Genomic DNA, 20,381 nt, shown 5'->3' with positions numbered 1-20,381 from the left:
TTTCAAAAGAGAAGGTCAAAAGAACTTCAACGAGTACATTCAAAACTGTACCAAAAGCAATCTATCTCTATCTCTCTCCACGTGCTCACATGTCCAGAAGAATCCACCAATGAGGTATGAACGTTGTCTCCTGTACCCCATGAGCTCTGACTCTTCCACAGCAAGTTACCAGGAGGGTTGTGGGCAACACGGGCATTCGTAGTCCACACCTGACGGTTGCAAAAGTAAATAAATAAAACACCACCGGTGGCTACAGACCAAATGGATGAAGCATCCATACAATGACATGCCTGTACCAGGGAGCATCAAAACCTGAGAGACTGGCACTTCGACAATTTTGTATTAATACGTATCAGGCCTCAAAATGTGCCAGAATGACTGCAAGACAGGTTGTGCTTTCAATGGATGAAATCAACAGAACATTGATCGACGTATGCTGACCGTTGTGGAAAGTAGGGAGAAACTGACGTTTCGGGGGTTAACTGACTGTCAGGAAGAAAAAAAACAAAAAAGCCGTTTTACTCTGAGGAAGGTTAACACGAGAAATGTCAGCTTTGCCTTGCTTCCCGTGGCAGTTAGCATATTTCGATCAAAATTCTGTCGACGCCACTCATTATCTTACGAATCCAATAATGCAGATACACACTCGCCTTTACAGTTTACATGTTAAATGCAAAAATATGAAAAATTATTAAATATACATTTTTTCAATACTGTATGTGACTTTCAAACTGATGAAATTCAGCCCAGAATGCTCGGTGGGGAAGTGCAAAAATCCCAAGAAACGGAGCATCATAAAGTATATCATGTGAGTGAGATAATGATTATAACTTAGAATTGGCCACAAAGCTTCTAAAAAAAAAGCAAAAAACACCTGTAAAAGTACCTGAGAGAAAGGGCTGTGCCTCTGCACAACTAAAGACTTGGAGAACTTTCTCAGCTCGCCGAATGTGCAGCTGCTCATTATACAAACTGGCGACCATGTGGACTGGTGCAAGGACGGAGTGGACGGGCGTATGTCACACAAAACCCCTGACGGATCGCTACCAGTGAATGGACTGTGTATCTGGATTATGGGATTCTGAACACCGATGGGAAAGCCATATCTTGGGGTTTGTGAATGTGCAGGGTAAGTTTAAAATGATGATATTTACTATTAATCATGTTGGGAGGAGCTACAGGAGCTGTGAGGGATGTTGTAAATACATTGTTTGTTTGGTTTGAGGCCACAAGATAAATTATTGATTTCTGCATCTATTGCTAAAAGGAAAAGCACATCTATTGTGTGTATATGTGTGTATATATATATATATATATATATATATATATATATATATATATATATATATATATATATATATATATATATATACATATATACATACACACACACATATACACACAGAACACACACATATACACACAGAACACACACAGAACGAACACACACACACACACACACACACACACACACACACACACACACACACACACACACACACACACACACACACACACACACACACTATAAAGAAATGGTAGGAACTCGACACCTCTCATCCACGGATATTTCTCGTATTTCCTACATTCCCATGAGTCCGTTTTGCATTTTTTTTTTTTTTTTTGCAGGAGCAGAACAATTATTTTGAAATTGCCACTCTCTTCTAAATGCTGAAAATTAAGTTTAAAATATGCTTTGAATTAGAGACTTTGTGCCATCAACGGCAGGTTAAAAGTTCCCGGTGAACAGAACCAAATCAGTGTAAAAACACACACAGCGCATGAGGAAAGGCCTCATTTAGCATTGAAAGTCATTTTGAAAGTCACACATGGACGAAACATCATATTACAAGACAATGGTATTACAAGACATCCCTCTAGCCCCACTCCCCCCTCCAAAAAGTATAACAACACACAATTCAACATCCAAATATCCCTCCTCCCAAATTAAGTCTTTGCTGACCAACTTTGACCAAAAACCTCAATTTCAAATTTGTAGTACGTGTACCATGGTACATGTACTTAGTTGAGTTCAAATCCCCTAGCCAATGGTATCACTTTAACACGAGTTTTAATGTGACCTCTGACCCTTTAGTAACAAATAATTCATCGTGGCTGGACGCACTGACAGGTTTGAAGGATGATTTTGTGGAACGTCCTGAGAAGGTTTTTTTACCATCATGATAAACAGAGGATATTTGGCTGATTGTTTGATCAGGTCTTGTGAGAATATCTTTTGATTCCATAGTCACCTTTTCAACAAGTTTGGATGGTTTTGATATAAACAAGTTCCGATTGCATCGCATTTCATGTAATAATAATGAATTAATTATTTTAGCGAGGTAAATTGTTTCATTAATATTATTGACTAGCCGAAACCCCATCACAGACTGATTCCGTTCCATGAGCCCAATATGACAACCAGTGGCGGCTCTTGTAAGAGTCGGAGCCCAGTCGATGTACTCCATAGTTTTACCTAATGAGGCCTACAAAACATCCCTGTACACGACATTTTTGGTGTACACTACTCCTTGTGAAGAAGTCCCCTGATTTGTGCATGTGTCTACTTTGACGTACAAACACAGCGTCAAAACTTCTCAGGTCACAGTACCGAGAAAAACGTGACGCGACCGCTAGGAGGAGCACAAAATTGGTCCTTCAGTATTAATATATACATACATATATATATATATATATATATACATATATACATATATATATATATATATACACATATATATGCATATATATACATATATATATATGCATATACATATATGCATATACATATATATATATATATGCATATACATATATGCATATACATATATATATGCATATACATATATATATGCATATACATATATATATGCATATATATATATATATACATATACATATATATATATATGCATATACATATATATATATATATATATATATATATATATATATATATATATATATATATATATATATATATATATATTAGTTGGTATTAAATAATGGAAGCATTTGGATGAAAATACAAAAAAAAATCCATTATAAGTAAGCATCAATATAATTTATTTATATTTATATTTATAAATTCCATTATAAGTAAGCATCATTATAATTTATTGGTGGTTGCGAGGACATGCAATGCAGCATGTTAAAATTGGTTGATAATCAATGCTTGTTAACAGCACAGCATATTAAAATCAGGTGTTAATTTATGGTTGTTAACAGTACAGCATGTTAAAATCGGTTAATGGTTGTTAACAGTGCAGCATGTTAATAACCATGAATTAACAACTGATTTTAACATGCTGCACTGTTTATAACCATTAATTAACAACCAATTTTAACATGCTGTACTGTTAATAACCATTAATTAACAACCGATTTAAACATGCTGTACTGTTAAAATTAATACACTTTACATAAATTAATACAATTAATTTACGCCACTGAATTAATACACCAGGGGGTTGACTCAGCCCGTCATCCTTCCGAGGTCGGCGAAATGAGTACCAGTGTACTGGGCCGGTGTATACCCCGGTGTCGTAAGAGGTGACCAGGGTTGTGTAAGGAAGGGCATCCGGCGTAAAACATGTGCCAAATCACTTTGCGGATCATACGGATGATCCGCTGTGGCGACCCCTAACGGGAGCAGCCGAAAGAAGAAGACAGAACTTTATCATGATCACAAAATCCAAATATACCTTTAAGAGGAACTGCCACAGTAAAACTATTTACTGCTTTTGAATCATCATTATACGCTCCTTTTCTTTGAGTATATCCAGGGTCTGTGGTTGTTCCCGTTGACATATCAGGAATAAAACCTTCGACAGACCCCTTTCCCATTCTATCACTGAATGTATAGAGTGTAAATTTCATCATTTCAGATACAGCAGATACATAATCAACCGCTTCAACTTCGTGTTCCAATGTACAAACGAACACTATCAAACATTTTCCAGAATAAATCATTTACGAGTGCAGAGTTAGTGTTATTCCCAGCCTTAGTGAATTTAAATTTACACAACAAGAAACTTTCGGATAGATTCAAATAGGTTTTTTGATTATTTATTTCAAAACTTTTTGTACCATTTGCATTCCAGTCTGTTCCAGTTATTGCATTTACCTTGAAGTAATCTTCTTTTTTAGTGGAGTTTGAGATGATAATGGTATCATCCAAATCATAGATACTATCAATTGCTTCCATACTTGTATTTATTTAGGAAAAAAAGATGTTAAAACTTTTGAAACCCTGACCCAAGTATTTGAATTATTTTCTGTCGTTCTTGGGGGGACAACTGAGTTTTGCCTTTCTTAATTTCTTTAAATTACAAGCAATTATGAGATTCCTTCTGGGCATCTTTTATGCTCTTTACAGCACCTGCTACATTTCCCACAGCAGAAGCAGTTGAACCAATTAGGTCTTTATGTTTAAGAATAGTTGAACCGATACCCATTAGAGTATCAATTATCCCATCTCCTCTAAATTGATGTCCGACACCCCTTTGTCTCTTAGGTTTATAGTATCCTCTACCAAGATACATACCTTCACCCTTGTAGTATGAGGAAAGGAACATCCCTTCGCCTGTAATTCTTTTAAATTTTCCCAACTCGTGTTTCCTCACAATAACCATGGTATTTATTTATTGGAAAACTTCACGTAGGTGAATTCTGATGGATATAACTTCCCCATTAAAATAAATCATACAATTATCTTGGTCGGTTATCCTAAAATTTACTCTGTGTATGTTTTTTCCTGACACAGGGAGATTAACCAAATTTTTGAGTTCCATTTTGAATTTATCACCAATTGGGGTTGAGTATGCACTGAATGAAAATATTGTATTTGTTTTTATTCCATCATTATAAGCACAATCAATCAAATCACAGTGAATTCATACTGAGTTTATTCCTGAGGATATTTGAATGACATTATCACTGTAAAACGTCCCATTAGTTTCAATCTTTTTTGAGGAGAAACCCAATAACTCTCTAAATTAATTATCAATTGTGAAATCAACCTTGTAGTTATTTTTAACTTTAATCGTTGATTTTGAAGTACGTTTTTGAATGTCTATAACAATATTTTTTGGTTCATCACCCTGCTCTTTCACAAGACGAGCAATTTCGGAAGATATTTGAGAAATCTCATATGCTCCGGGTGAGACTGTTATCGTTTTGTATCCACTTCCAGGATTACAACTAAACTTGTCATTGTTATCAGTTATATTAAATAAGGTATTATAAGTCTCCATGGACAATAAAGATGGCTCATATTCTTTTGTTGGGTCAAGTTGTAGTGGGTATGGGAATGAAGATGTGTGATCACTTGTTGTGAAATTAAAACTCAGGATTGTGCTTCTCATCTTATTTAATGAAATAAAATGTCTTTATATTGAGATTTATTAATTATTTTCATGTTCATCAACTGGTCTAAAATGGCTGATGCTTCATGAAAACAATTGTCATTTCCATCCTTCTTACGACCTCACAACAATAACAGTCTATTAACTAATTGTGATGGGTCATTTGGAAGAAAACTAATACCTGAATCAAGGATACTTAAAGCCTGAATAATGTGTTTCTCCTCATTTTTCCTACTTTACCAGAAATACAAACCCTATAATTTAGAGTGTTCAGCAGATCAATATATACTCTATCATCATTATTTTTCATATCCAATGGTTTCACAATATACTTTGATTCATCCCTCACAGTTGAACCTTGTCTTCCATCTTTTGTGAGAAGAAACATTAATCTTGGAGTTTGTTTAACAGGGGGTTGAGCAGAACCCAAGAACTTTAATTCATCATTAAATATCAATACCTTTTCTTGAACAAGATGAAATATTGCTGGTTGTTCTGTTGGAATGAGTCCTGCTTTGGTTTTTGAATCTGCTGAATATTCATTGTTTTAAAGAGCATTCACAATATAATCAGGGGGTCGATTAATCTCTTCCAGTTGTTGAAATAAACCTTCATCATCATATTCTAATTCTCCTAAATGCTCTAATTCTTCCTCCGTCATTTGATCAAAATCTTTTATCACTTGAAGTTTTTTAGGAGTATATTCAACTGTGGGAACTGTGGAAATATCTTTCATTTTTTCTTGGGAAGTTTTTAAAAGTGGTTTAAAATATTTCTCTTGTTTTCTTTCAAATGCTTCTTCGCCCGTTAGTTTCTGTCTGTGTTTCTTCTTTATGTCTTCCTGTTGTTTTACAACTTTTAAAACCAACTCTTGATGTTCCTTAAATTTTCTTGCTCTTTCTTTCGCATCCATTTATTTATTGGAAAATATTATTTAATGAATTGTAAAGATCAACAGGGAAATTTTCCTTTTCTTCATCATCCAAGTCGATGTGTTCAAATAAATCCTTTTCTTTAAATATTTCATCAAATTCTTTATTAACATTAATACGAGTTGCAATTTCTTCTTCACTAATACTTGCATCTCTGCTTTTCATACGTTTGCGATGAGTTTCTTCATCAACATCAAAACCGAATGATAAAATCTTCACTCCGCTCAGATGTTTAATAATTTGTCTCGTTCCTTCTGGATTAGTTTCTAATATCCCAAGACCACCAGATTTTAGTTTCCTTAACTCACTCTTGCAATGTGAATATTTTGTTGTACCAAGAGAAACCTCCTCAAATATTTGAGCTTCATTCCTCAATCGCATATGTTCCTCCACTGAAATATAGTGATAATCTTCACCTTTTACTTCTCCAGGTCTTAATGCTCTCGTTTTTGATACAATGCGTATCACGGGGTGTTTTTTTAAGTAACTTTACAATATTCTCATTTGTACTACACAAGAACCTTGATTTATGAAAGTTTTTTTTTTTCCAGAAGCAGATTTACCCACAAGATTTATAATAATAGTTGTCATTTATATATGTAATTGTTTAAAAAACAAAAAAATATATCCCTTAATATCTCATCTTGTTTCACAACAATATATTTATATTTTTTCGTCGTGTGCTTCATGTAATCCCCAAATTCCTTTTTACCACATAATGTAGAACAATTATCTCTCCAAAAATTCTTTATATCTATTGAATTTAACTTGAATAAAATAAAAGTATTAGCATTGTTTCTGATGGAACGACGAGGAAGTTGAAAGTACGATTGACTAAGATAAATACAATTACAAGAAGAATGTCTCCCTCTTGTGTAGTAGCTGTCCATTACCGTTTGGTTTCTTTCATTAACACAATCAAAGATAACGAGGTTCTTTTTTGATTTATCCAAATCTTGGGGAGACTGTATATCATCCGTATTATCACTAAGAATACAACTTATCGGTTTTGATTTCTTTTTACATCTGTGTGTATCAGAAAATAGTTGAATTATATCTTCAATGTTGTAATCATTTAGGTTTTTTTGAAGTTTAAATAAACCGATTATATATTCTTTTTGCAGACCAGCATTAAAACCTTGTGAGAGTAGTTGATACTCTGGTTGAAAACTCCACTTTGTGAAAATTATTAAATTATCATAATCTAAAAAGTTGGGAGTCAGGAGAATCTTCAAAAGTAAGCAGGTTTTTCCACATCCGCTTGAACCAACTATGAGACATCTTTATGAATTTGGAAGATTTTTATGATTGTTAAATTTTATCTTATTTTCCCAAATGGGTAAAAAATCATTCATTTATATATTTGGAAAACAGGTTATTTAATTTATTATTGGCTTTTTTTAGAAACTCTATATTTTATCCTAAGTTCAGGTTTAATTTCAAGATAATCCATTATTTTGTTTATGCAATATTTTGTGTTGATATTTCCCTGAAAATCACATCCATGAATAATATATAACAACAATCCTTTGAACATTTCTCCAATACGTTCAGTTTCTTCCCTTGTAAGGAAAGGTGTGTTATCACCCTCATACTTTACATTCATTTCTCTAATCAATCTTGTAAAGTAATTCATTTTTGGTGTAAATCTAAAAGAATTATTTTCCTTTTTTAATTTTTTATTGTCATTAATTAGAAGATAATCACAGAATATACATTGGTTATTGGCTTTTGACTCTGTGTCTAATCCCCGTTTTTCACACGCAGGACAATTCTCAAATTTGTCATCTGGAGAATCAGGATAGTCTAGCATATTTGTAAAGTAAAACTTTACTTAAACTCAAATTCATCTATACTTTCAGTTGCATATTGACTCATTTAATAATATTACCATCGATATCTAAATACTTTTTTTCATTACCAGATTCAACGACAACATTTTTTTATATTAAAGGTAATTTTAAAATGATCCTTAACTACTATTGAACGAAATGTCATTTCACTTGATATATTAACATCATTTATTTCATCAGGATTTACATCTTTAGGGTTGTTGAAAAAAAATACAAATTTCTCCTTGCATATTACAGATGGTCTTATCTTTTCTGTCTAAAGCTTCATCCATAAGATTTTTGGTTTTTGATACTTTTTCTTGTTTCATTGCTTTTTCTAGTTTTGAATATATTACCAGAAGGAGAGGAGAAACTTTTGTTAGAGATACTTTAATTGATGTTCTACCAGGGATACTAAAAGCCCTTCCACTGAAGGAAATTGAAGAACTCATCATATCCACCATAATTGTTTTTATCCAATAGTTGATATATTTATCTTTTTTCAATTTTACATCCTTGACATATTTCTCGGTATCTTTTACAAATGAAGAGATCGATTGAAACTTGTCTTTTGTGTCTTGAAACATTGTATTTATTAAGTGAAAAAAGTTGGAGGATAAAATGGTTTTAAGCAAAAATTCACCTATAAATTAAACAAAATTTTCATCAAGAAAATTTTAGTTTAAGCAAAGTTTTATTATATAAATATGGTGAATACAACGTACTGCGATGTTTTTAATCACGAATATAAACATTATAAATAAATAAACCAATGTCACCCGCAGGGTGACCCGCATCTTGCCAAAAGGTGACCACGTGTGACTTCTTTAAGGTCACACTGAGGTGAACAGAGCTGCTATCCACCAGGAGCGACTCCTTGAGGAATATCTGCCTACGAGAGATTCCGATGAGAATCGTTCTGCAGAGTAACCATGGAAAATATGCTTTTGCCTCATAACGTCACCAAATGACGTCATAATGTCTCAAGCTTGACATATCTAGAAAGCACTCATCAAGGTGTTCAATTTGAGGTACTACATGATATGGTTCCTAAAACTTGAAAATTTGACCTTGGGGTCAAATATGTTTGACCTCAGGCGCTAACCATGAAGGTCAAGGCCAATCGCCACCAAAAATTAATCAGCTGAGCGCCAGTCCATGAAGTTTGAAGATGATCCGATCAAAATTACTCAAAAAATAAGGGTTTCGTCGACTCCCCTGATTTGCGATAAAGTGACCTTGACCTTTGACCTTGACCTTCAAAATTTTGTGCACTGAAAGTGATCTCTATAGGCCTCTGATATGCGAAGTTACAAAAATTTCCAATGATAACTGTGCTCTGCAGAATTTTTTATACGTGATTACAGACAAAAAAAAAATAAATAAATAAATAAATAAAAAAATAAAAACATACAAGCTGACGAACATATCTTGCAAAAACTTCGTTTTGGCAAGATAACAAAAAAAACATATGAAGGTCAAGGCCAATCGCCACCAAAAATTAATCTGGTGAGCGCCAGACCATGAACTATATTCCCATGAAGTTTGAAGACGATCCGATCAAAATTACTCAAAAAATAAGGGTTTCGTCGACTCCCCTGATTTGCGACAAAGTGACCTTGACCTTTAACCTTGACCTTCAAAATTTTGTGCACTGAAAGGGACCTCTATAGGCCTCTGATAGGCGAAGTTACAAAAATTTCCAATGATAACTGTGCTCTGCAGAATTTTTTATACGTGATTACAGACAAACAAACAAAACAAAACAAAAAAAAAACAAAACAAAAAAAAACATACAAGCTGACTAACATATCTTGCAAAAACTTCGTTTTGGCAAGATAAAAACACCTTCGAACCAACAAACACACATTTAATCCATTTCATCAAATATCTCCTCTTGAGTTGGAAAGAAAACATTGTGATATCTGCTCAAAGGATGTTTTGAAGAGTAGTTATAATAGACATCTTCAATCACAAAAACACAAGAAAAATGAGTTTAAAGTAAAGGGAGACTATTATATTGAAAACACTGATGGGGCATTTCAAGGGCATATAAAAATAAGGATTTTTAAATTTGGAGAACCCGGTCCATCATCAATAGCTGAATCAATTGAAATAGTGAAACCTGATGTTGAAAAAGTTATTAGAAAGACATTAAAAGAAATGAAAACTTTAAAGTTTTATATGGGAGTGAAAATTAATATGAAAAGACAAGATGAAGAACAAACTCCTTATATGAGAACAGATCTTCATTTTATAACATCATTTCAAGATTTTTTGAATAATGGGGTTATGAAGAACTATCAAGACAAGAGGTGGATGTTGATAATACAGTGGTAGGAAGTGGATTCAATATTAAAAAAAATCATCTTTTTAGATATACAAATTCTAAAATCAAACCCTCTTAAAGCTTCTTCTTATATTGAATTACCAAAAGAAATAAAACGAAAGAAGGCAGTTGTTAAGATTAAGAACAATGAAAATAAATGTTTTCTCAGGTCTGTTCTTGCTCACAAACATCCACAAAATTGTAATTCAGAAAGAGTAAAACAATATATGAAATATGAGAATACCTTGGACATTAAAGATTTTAAATTCCCAATGCCACTAACAGATATTCCTAAATTTGAGATAAAGAATAATCTTTCTATTCATGTATATGGATTAACGGATACAAACAAAGTTCTAATATTAAAAATTTCAAACAACTATAAAAATGAAGAAACACACATTGATCTTTTATATTTTAGTGTTGGAAAGAATTCACATTATGCATACATCAATAATTTATCAAGATTAATCTCTTCTCAGGTATTCAGAACAGCAAACAAAATATATCCTTGTAAGCGATGTCTTCATTCATTTCAGACACAAGAACGATTAGAACAACATTCAAAATATTGTAGTAATCATAAATCAGCTGTAATTACAATGCCGAAACCTGGTGAAAAGATTTCTTTTGAACATTATAATAAATCTATCATGCACCCATTTGTGATATATGCTGATTTTGAATGTATCCTAAAAAAGATAAATACTGCTTCTCCTATTCCAAAAGAATCATATACAAATAAATATCAAAAACATATTCCTTGTGGTTTGTTATTATATCAAATCATCTGTTGGAGAAAAGTATAATAAACTTGAACATTATAGTGGAAAAAAACTATAACTTGAACATTATAGCTTCACAAGAGTTTGTAAAACAATTAGAAAAGGATTTTATAAGACTGTATATAAACTAAATTAATGAAAGAAACAAATGAAGCGATGAAATTTACCGAAGAAGAAAAAATAGAATTGATAAAGAACAATATCTGTCATATTTGTGAGGAGGAAATTGAGGAGTCTAAAGTTTGGGATCATTGTCATCTTACTGGTAAATATAGAGGTCCCGCTCATTCCTGTTGTTATCTTAATTATAAATTTCCTTCTTTTATTCCAGTCTTTCTTCACAACAGTGCCAACTATGATACACATCTATTTATAAATGAACTTTCAAAAACACCAGGGAATATTTCTGCCATAACAAACACAAGTCAAAAGTATATTTTATTTTCAAAAATGATACTCACAAAACCTTTAACTCGTATTAGGTTTCTAGATTCTTACAAGTTTATGGGAACACCACAAGCCAACCCAGCATCAAATCTAAGCTCCACGGGGTCTTTTTCAAATCTTAATTCATTCTTTCCAAAAGAGGAAATTCTAACTAAAGAGGAAATTCAGATTAAAGAGAGAATTCAAAGTAAAGAGGAAATTCTAATTAATGAGGAAATTCATGAAGAATGAAATTCTATTAATAAAGGAAATTCAAACAATGAATGAAATTCCAACTAAAGAGGAAATTCTGATTAAAGAGGGAATTCTAACGAGAGAGGAAATTCAAACAATGAATGAAATTCAAAGTAAAGAGAAAATTCTTACAAGTAAGGGAATTTATCCTTATGATTATATGGATTCATTTATGAGATTTAAAGAAACACAACTTCCTTCAAAAGAAAGTTTCTATAATAACCTTTATGAAGAAGAGATAAGTGTTAAGGAATATAAACACACACAAGAAATTTGGAAAATATTTAAGATAAAGAACCTTGGAGAATATCATGATTTGTATCGAAAAACATGTTTTATTGTTAGCTGATGTGTTTGAAGCTTTTAGATCACTGTCATAATAAAAATTGTTATGGATTAGATCCTGCCCACTATTTCACAGCTCCTCGTTTAGCTTGGAGTGGAATGTTGAAAATGACAAAACAAGATATAGATTTAAATCAGTGATGTAGATATGCTTTTGATGATTGAGAAGTCTAAGAGAGGAGGAATATCACAAGTATGTTCAAAAAGATATGCTAAAGCAAATAATAAATATCTTCCAAATTATGATAGTGAAAAAGATAGTAATTATTTGATGTATTTTGATGCTAATAATTTGTATGGATGGGCAATGTCTCAATCTCTGCCTTATGGTAAGTTAGAGTGGGTGGAAGAAAAGGATTATGAAAAGGCTTTGGTGAATATTGTTATTTCTTCTCAAGAGGAATTGAATGAGGAAGAAGAAGGTTATTATTTTGAAGTTCATTTGAGGTACCCGAGTGACCTTCATAATAAGCATAAAGACCTTCCTTTTGCATGTGAGAAAGAAACCCCAAATAAAGAACGGTTAAGTGATTATCATAAAAGTTTTAATATTAAAGGCAAATCAACAGAAAAGTTATTAACAACATTCTACGATAAAGAGGGATATGTTTGGCATCAGAGAAGCTTAAAACAGTTTTTGAGAGAAGGATTGAGAGTGGCTAAAATTTATCGAGTTTTAAAATTTAAACAAAGTCCTTGGATGAAAAGGTATATTAAATTCAATACAGATATGAGAAAAATTACAAAAGTAAAATTTGAAGGGGATTTCTATAAATTGATGAATAGTGATGTCTTTGGAAAGACAATGGAGAATGTTAGAAACAGGCAAAACATTAGATTTGCAACATCTTGGAAAGAAGCTTCGAGATTGATAAATAAACCAAGTTTTAAGAGAGAAGAGGTTTTTTTCAGAGAACTTTTCTGCTATTCATATGGAAAAGGAAAGTATTGTAATGGATAAACCAATTTATATTGGAACAGCAGTTCTTGATTTATCAAAGATATTGATGTATGATTAAAGAAAGAGTATGGTGAAAATGTTTCATTGTTGTATATGGACACTGATAGTTTTATCCTAGATATAAAAACTGATGATGTTTATAAAGATATGAAGAAAAACATTGGAGTATATGATACAAGTAATTTTAGTAAGAAGAGTGAGTTATTTTCCAAAAAGAATGAAAAGGTTATTGGTAAGTTTAAGGATGAGTTGGGTGGAAAAATAATGAGTGAGTTTATTGGATTGAGAGCAAAGGCATATGCTTATAAGTCTGGTGATCAGATTGAGAAGAGGTTAAAGGGAATAAAGAAATATGTAATAAAGAAATCAATAACTTTTAGAAATTATTATAATTGTTTGATGAATAAGAAAGAAGAATATAGGAAAATGAATACAATAAGAAGTTATAAACATAACATATATATATAGTGACGAAGTAAATAAAAAGGCGACGGATGATCCGCTTTGGCGACCCCTAACGGGAGCAGCCGAAAGACGAACAACATATATTGGGAGCCTTTGATGATAAGAGATTTATTTTAGATAATGGAATAGATTGTGTTCCATATGGATATTGTATGATAGAGTGGATAAAATAGATTGTGTTTTAACGATGGGAAGATGGGTTAAGGTTTTTTAAGGGCTACCGCCGCGTTTCTTTTCACAATATATAAATGGTCAAACCAAGTATTAATCAAACTAAAGAGTGGAGAAAATCTCAGTCTTGGTATAAAAATGGAAAACATAATGAGTGTGAAAAATATCAAATAAGTCTTATTGAAAAAAAAAACGAAAACAAAGGTAAATAAAACAAATAAGCGAATCAATTTAAAAACTAGTAAGTTAGAGGATGTAAAGAAAAAAAAATATCCTTGAATGGACTGAAAACTTTGATGGTTATCAATTGAACAATGAAAAAACAATTTACTATAATCTCAAAATGATATGTGGCTCAGGAGGTGGTCAAACAAGAGCATTAAGAGAAGTTTATCATTTCATAATGGCACAAAAGGGGTATCTTAAAAAAATATAAAGATTCAAATGTTTTGTTTTTAAATATTTTAGATGGGGATTATTGTGCAAAGAAAATTAAACTATTGAAGGAATTTGAGAATGAACAAATCTTAATAGGTTCAATGAGTGAGCTAAACAATATGCATTGGTTATTTGAAAAAGAGTGTCCCTCGGCTTACATGTTTCAGATATTTCTTTAGAATCACCTTTAACAAATCACATTACTACTTTACTACTTGAACAAATCTTTATCTTATTGCATTGGTTATTTAAAAAAAGAGTGTCCCTAGGCTTACATGTTTCAGATATTTCTTCAGAATCACCTTTAACAAATCACATTACTACTTTACTACTTGAACAAATCTTTATCTTATTGCATTGGACATTTGAAAAAAAAGTGTCCCGAGGTTAAAAGGGGAGACAAATAAATATACCTTGGGATAAAAAAATGAAATCGCTGAAAATCCCCCATTCATTTACATGGGGAAAAGTGAGCCAGAATCAGTATATTCACCCTACTCAGCATGTTAAAATCGGTTGTTAATTAATGGTTGTTCACAGTACAGGATGTTAAAATGGGTCGTTAATTCATGGTTAACAGTGCAGCATGTTAAAATTGGTTGTTAATGACAGGTAGAGTATTTGAATGACAGTTTGAGTCGATGGTTAGATGGAGGTGCGGTGTAATGGACATGTCGACAAGGTAAAGTGTATATCACTATATATATATATATATATATATATATATATATATATATATATATATATATATATATATATATATATATATATATATATATATATATATATATATATATATATATACAAAATGACCGTTTTTACAGCCATTTTTCCCTGCTGTACAGGGGTTTGGCTTTTTCTTGAGGCAATGTTTTATGGCCGGATGCCCTTCCTGACACCAACCCTGGTCGCCTCTTACGACACACAGGGATATGGTATACCTATTCTAACCGGGGCATACACCGGGACCAGTACACTGGCACTCATTTCGCCGACCTCGGAAGGATGACAGGCTGAGTCAACCCCCTGGTGTTAATTCAGCAGCCAACAGGGCTTGAACTCAGGACACTGGGATCCCAAGCCGCCACCCTAACCACTAAGCCAACACCAGGCTTATATATATATATATATATATATATATATCTTCTTCTCCTTTCGGCTGCTCCCGTTAGGGGTCGCCACAGCGGATCATCCGTTATGATCCGCATAATGATTTGGCACAGGTTTTACGCCGGATGCCCTTCCTGACGCAACCCTGGTCGCCTCTTACGACACAGGGATATGGTACACCTATTTTAACCGGGGTATACACCGGGCCCAGTACACTGGTACTCACTTCGCCGACCTCGGAAGGATGACAGGCTGAGTCAACCATATATATATATATATATATATATATATATATATATATATATATATATATATATATATATATATATATATATATATATATATATATATATATATATATATATATATATATATATATATATATATATCTTCTTCTTCTTTCGGCTGTTCCCATTAGGGGTCGCCACAGCGGATCACCCGAATGATCTGCATAGTGATTTGGCACGTTTTACGCCGGATGCCCTTCCTGACGCAACCCTGGTCGCCTCTTACGACACAGGGATATGGTACACCTATTTTAACCGGGGTATACACCGGCCCAGTATACTGGTACTCATTTCGCCGACCTCGGAAGGATGACAGGCTGAGTCAACCCCCTGGTGTATTAATTCAGTGGCCCAACGGGGCTTGAACTCAGGACCTGTTGGATCCCAAGCCGCTGCCCTAACCACTGCGCCAACACCAGGCTATATATATATATATATATATATATATATATATATATATATATATATATATATATATATATATATATATATATATATATATATATATATATATATATATATATATATATATATATATATTATAACCGGGTGTAGTGGTGTGCGCCTTTAATCCGGCTACTCGGAGGCTTGGGTTAGAGCAGGGGTCGGGAACGTTTTTGACTCAGACAGCCATTAAAGCAAAATATTTGGAAATCTATTTCAGTGAGAGCCATATAATATCTTTTAAGACTGAATTCAACTAAATGTGAGTATAATAAGCCTCTGAATTTATTCTTTTAAATAATGTTGTTATAATACTCACCATTAATGGGACTTCTGGTGCTGCATGGATTTGCTGATGGCTTTGTAGTCTGGTTGGTACTTGGTGAGGTTAAGCTTCATGCAAGCGTTGAGGCTTTCATCCGTTAGACGTGATCGTAGGTTGGACTTGATGTTTTTAAGATGTGAGAATGACTGCTCACATGCATACGTAGATCCAAACAAGGTCAATACAGCAATACTCACATGCTGCAGTGTGAGGTATGTGACAGGAAGCGCGTTCCAAGTTTTGATAATCAGCTCGTCTTCGGGTTGAAGTTTTTTCATTTCTGTCCACATGTGCTTACTCGCCAACTCTGCTTTCTGTCGTGCGATTCTTTCCAAATCTTCATTCAGTGACTTGAACTTATTCACCCACATGTCTGAGGCCTTCAGGTCAGCCACTTCTGCTTCAAAATCTGACGGAGACACCAGGAATGTAACTCAGGTCGGCTGTGTTCAGTAAACACTCGTTTGGATGGGTGATGAACTTAAAAAGACGAGTGTGCTCACGAAATTCTCCAAAGCGTGCTTTGAATGACTGTAAGAGACTGGATGTGAAGCCAGCTAACTGGTGGAGATCAAAGTTTTGAGTGGGCTCACTTGCTGTGCATGCATCTTTAAATTGTCTCAGTTTTTCAAAATGTAGTAAATGACCTGTTTCAAGATCCATGATAAAGAGCTCCAGCTTGTTTTCAAAAGCAAACACGGCTTGTTGAAGGGATAACACTGTATTTCCAATGCCTTGCATTTTCACGTTGAGCTCGTTCAGATGTTCAGTCATATCCACGAGATAGTAAAACTTGAGGAGCCACTCAGTTTCGGCTAGCTCATGATGCTCAATCCCTTTCATTTCAAGGAAAGTCCGGATTTCGTTCAGGCAAGCCGCAAAACGGCTAAGCACCTTCCCTCTTGACAACCAACGCACATTGCTGTGCAAAAGCAGACCGTGATAGTTATTTCCAACTTCATCCAGCAGTGTTTTAAACTGGCGAGCATTTAAGGCTCGGGCAACAATAAAGTTGATCACACGAATGACCAGCGACATCACTTCGCCAAGCTGCCCATCACACATCTGAGCACAAAGTGCCTCCTGGTGTAGAATGCAATGGAAACTTAGGATGGGTCTATTTTCATGTTCACGGAGAAGCGCCACAAATCCTTTGTTTTTCCCCACCATACATACAAAGCACCATCAGTACACACCGAGATAAGTTTATCCATTCGTAGATTTTTTTATTGAGCGAACTCCATGAAAGACTTGAATAAATACTCACCTCTTGTGGACCCTTTTATTGGCAGAACAGCAAGACTTTCTTCGCGCAGTGTATCACCAGCAGCATATCTTGCAATCACACTGAACTGCGACAAATGGCTTACGTCTGTTGACTCATCCAAAGCCAGGGAAAAGAACGGCGCTGTATTTATGTCCTTCACTTGCGTTTCCTCCACTTGGTTTGCCATCATGATGGTACGATCATGAACAGCTCTTGCCGACAGAGGCATGTCTTGTATCCGTTTGATTTTCTTGTCTTTGTTCGGAAGATCATCAAAAAGTTCATTGGCGACATCCAGCATGAACGTTTTTGCATACTCGCCATCTGTGAATGGTTTTCCGTTCCTCACTATTGCTAAAGATCCAGCAAAGCTGGCGGAATTATAGTCACCTTGCCGGGTCCATACGCGGAGTTGCTGCTGGCTGGCTTGCACCCTGCTCAGTAGCTCTTGGCACGCTTTCTTTCTGCTGTCTCCCACAGGGTATTTTGATGCAAAGGTAGCATGGCGCGTGTCGAAGTGCCGCTTTATATTCGACCGTTTCATCGATGCAATTTTGTCATTGCAAATTAGACACACCACAGAACCTGCTCTCTCCACAAAGGCGAATTCTTCGGCCCATTGGTCCTGAAATGTACGATACGCCTCATCTTTTTTTCTTTTCGCCATCTTCTTCGTCGAAGGGTTAGCTTTGAGCAAATGAAAGAGAGGGAGATGTTAACCCAAGTGAGTCTGGCTGGCCTGCGCACGGGCTGACATACTCGAGAGGTGCGGCGCGGCCGGCCGACTCTGGGATGCTGTCGCCTCAGCGGTGGCGCGTGATTGGTCGAGATGAATTCCGTGACGCGTCTCGGCGGCGGCACGTCATTGGAGGAACCGAAATCACGAGTCGCCTCAGCGGTGGCGCGTGATTGGTCGAGATGAATTCCGTGACGCGTCTCGGCGGCGGCACATCATTGGAGGAACCGAAATCACGAGTCGCCTCAGCGGTGGCGCGTGATTGGTCGAGATGAATTCCGTGACGCGTCTCGGCGGCGGCACGTCATTGGAGGAACCGAAATCACTACTCGCGTCGGCCGCATGACTGGACGAAACAAAAACCGCTTCAGACAATTCGGAGGTGTTTTTTCTTCTCTCCTTCTGCCAAGTTCAGCCCTGCACGTGAATGAAGCACGACACCATTCAAACTATAGGTAAAGCTTCTGCGAGAAATATTGGGCTTTCCAAGTTTCAAACTCCAATTTTATCTGCGAGCCAGATGCAATCATCAAAAGAGCCATACCTGGCTCGCGAGCCACACGTTCCCGACCCCTGGGTTAGAGGATCGCTTGAGGATGAGAGCTCTGCACTGGGCCGTGCTCTGAGAGGGTGTTGGGCAGCCCGGAATCATGGCGAAACCCAATCCTTATCCCTGTGTCATAAGAGGCGACCAGGGTTGCGTCAGGAAGGGCATCCGGCGTAAAACCTATGCCAAATCAGCATGCGGATCATAACGGATGATCCGCTTTGGCGACCCCTAACGGGAGCAGCCGAAAGACGAACAATATATATATATATATATATATATATATATATATATATATATATATATATATATATATATATATATATATATATATATATATATATATATATATATATATATATATATATATATATATATATATATATACATATATATCTATATATATATATATATATATATCATATAAAGTGGTGTATGATTAAAGTTATTCAAATGTAGTAATACTTTGAACAAAAGTAATAATTAAATATGTTTGAATAAGAATATTGTATTGCTGTGTTGACAATGTCTTGATACAATTTTGAGGTTGTGGGTCCATTGATGTTGAGTAATCTACTGATGTAGACCTGTGACCTGGGTTGTGGATTCGCTGTTTGGAGAGGTTTTGGACTGAAAGGATCGAAACATCGATGAAAAACGGTGCCCAGCTCATGATCCGGGGAGTTGGGAATCAGTAAATTAAATTGCTTATTAGTTAAGGTTATAACTTCAAATAAAATAGCTGTTGTTAGTACTTACCAGTACATAATATGTTTATATACATATATATGGATGTGTGTGTGTGTGCGTGCGTGCGTGCGTGTGGTCTGGCTTTCTTCTTGGGACTACGGTGCAGTTATTGGTCTTTATTTTGATTGCACAAAGCTTGATTTAAATCCCTTCAGCTGCTTTCAAGTATCAGATTTTACCTGACATGACCTCTGACTCTTGATGTCAAAATCCAATAAGTTCATCTTTGTATCATAATCTATACTTGTACTAAGTTTGGTCAAAATCCCATCACTGGTTCACAAGTTGGTATGAGAATTTTTTTTTTAAGTAACAGAATTTTTACCAAAAAGGACCTCTGACCTCATAATCTTAGCATTTCATCTTTACATTATTATACGTGCTTGACGATTACATTATTATACATGACTTAAATCCATTCAGCTACTCTCAAGTTATCAGGGGAACAAAAACCTATCACGGACGCACGAACACAAAACTCGAAAACAATGCCTCCCAGCGACTTCGTCACAGAGAGATAAGAAGATGAAGTGTTTGAAGGTTGGGAATGTTTGAAAGGAATTGTGCACATCTATTGTCATTATTGAGTACTCCGAGCACCATAAAACTT

General features: G+C 34.8%; 1 protein-coding gene across 2 annotated transcripts in view; it reads right to left on the bottom strand.

Moving 5' to 3' along the window:
• The window catches only part of LOC147027863 (lamin-B1-like), a 66,237-nt gene that overhangs the window by 10,580 nt on the left and 35,276 nt on the right, over nt 1-20,381 (bottom strand). For both annotated transcript variants that reach the window (XM_085877570.1, XM_085877569.1), the window contains exon 9: nt 90-209. In XM_085877570.1, the coding sequence (XP_085733696.1) occupies nt 90-209 (120 nt within the window). The remainder of the gene's footprint in view (nt 1-89; nt 210-20,381) is intronic.

The sequence above is a fragment of the Eptatretus burgeri genome, chromosome 4 (assembly GCF_056783735.1).
Source record: "Eptatretus burgeri isolate ZD-2024b chromosome 4, Ebu_testis_v1, whole genome shotgun sequence".
In the NCBI taxonomy this organism is placed as follows: domain Eukaryota; kingdom Metazoa; phylum Chordata; class Myxini; order Myxiniformes; family Myxinidae; genus Eptatretus; species Eptatretus burgeri.
Note: the sequence above shows the minus strand (reverse complement) of the source record. Positions and strands in the feature narration are given on the sequence as shown.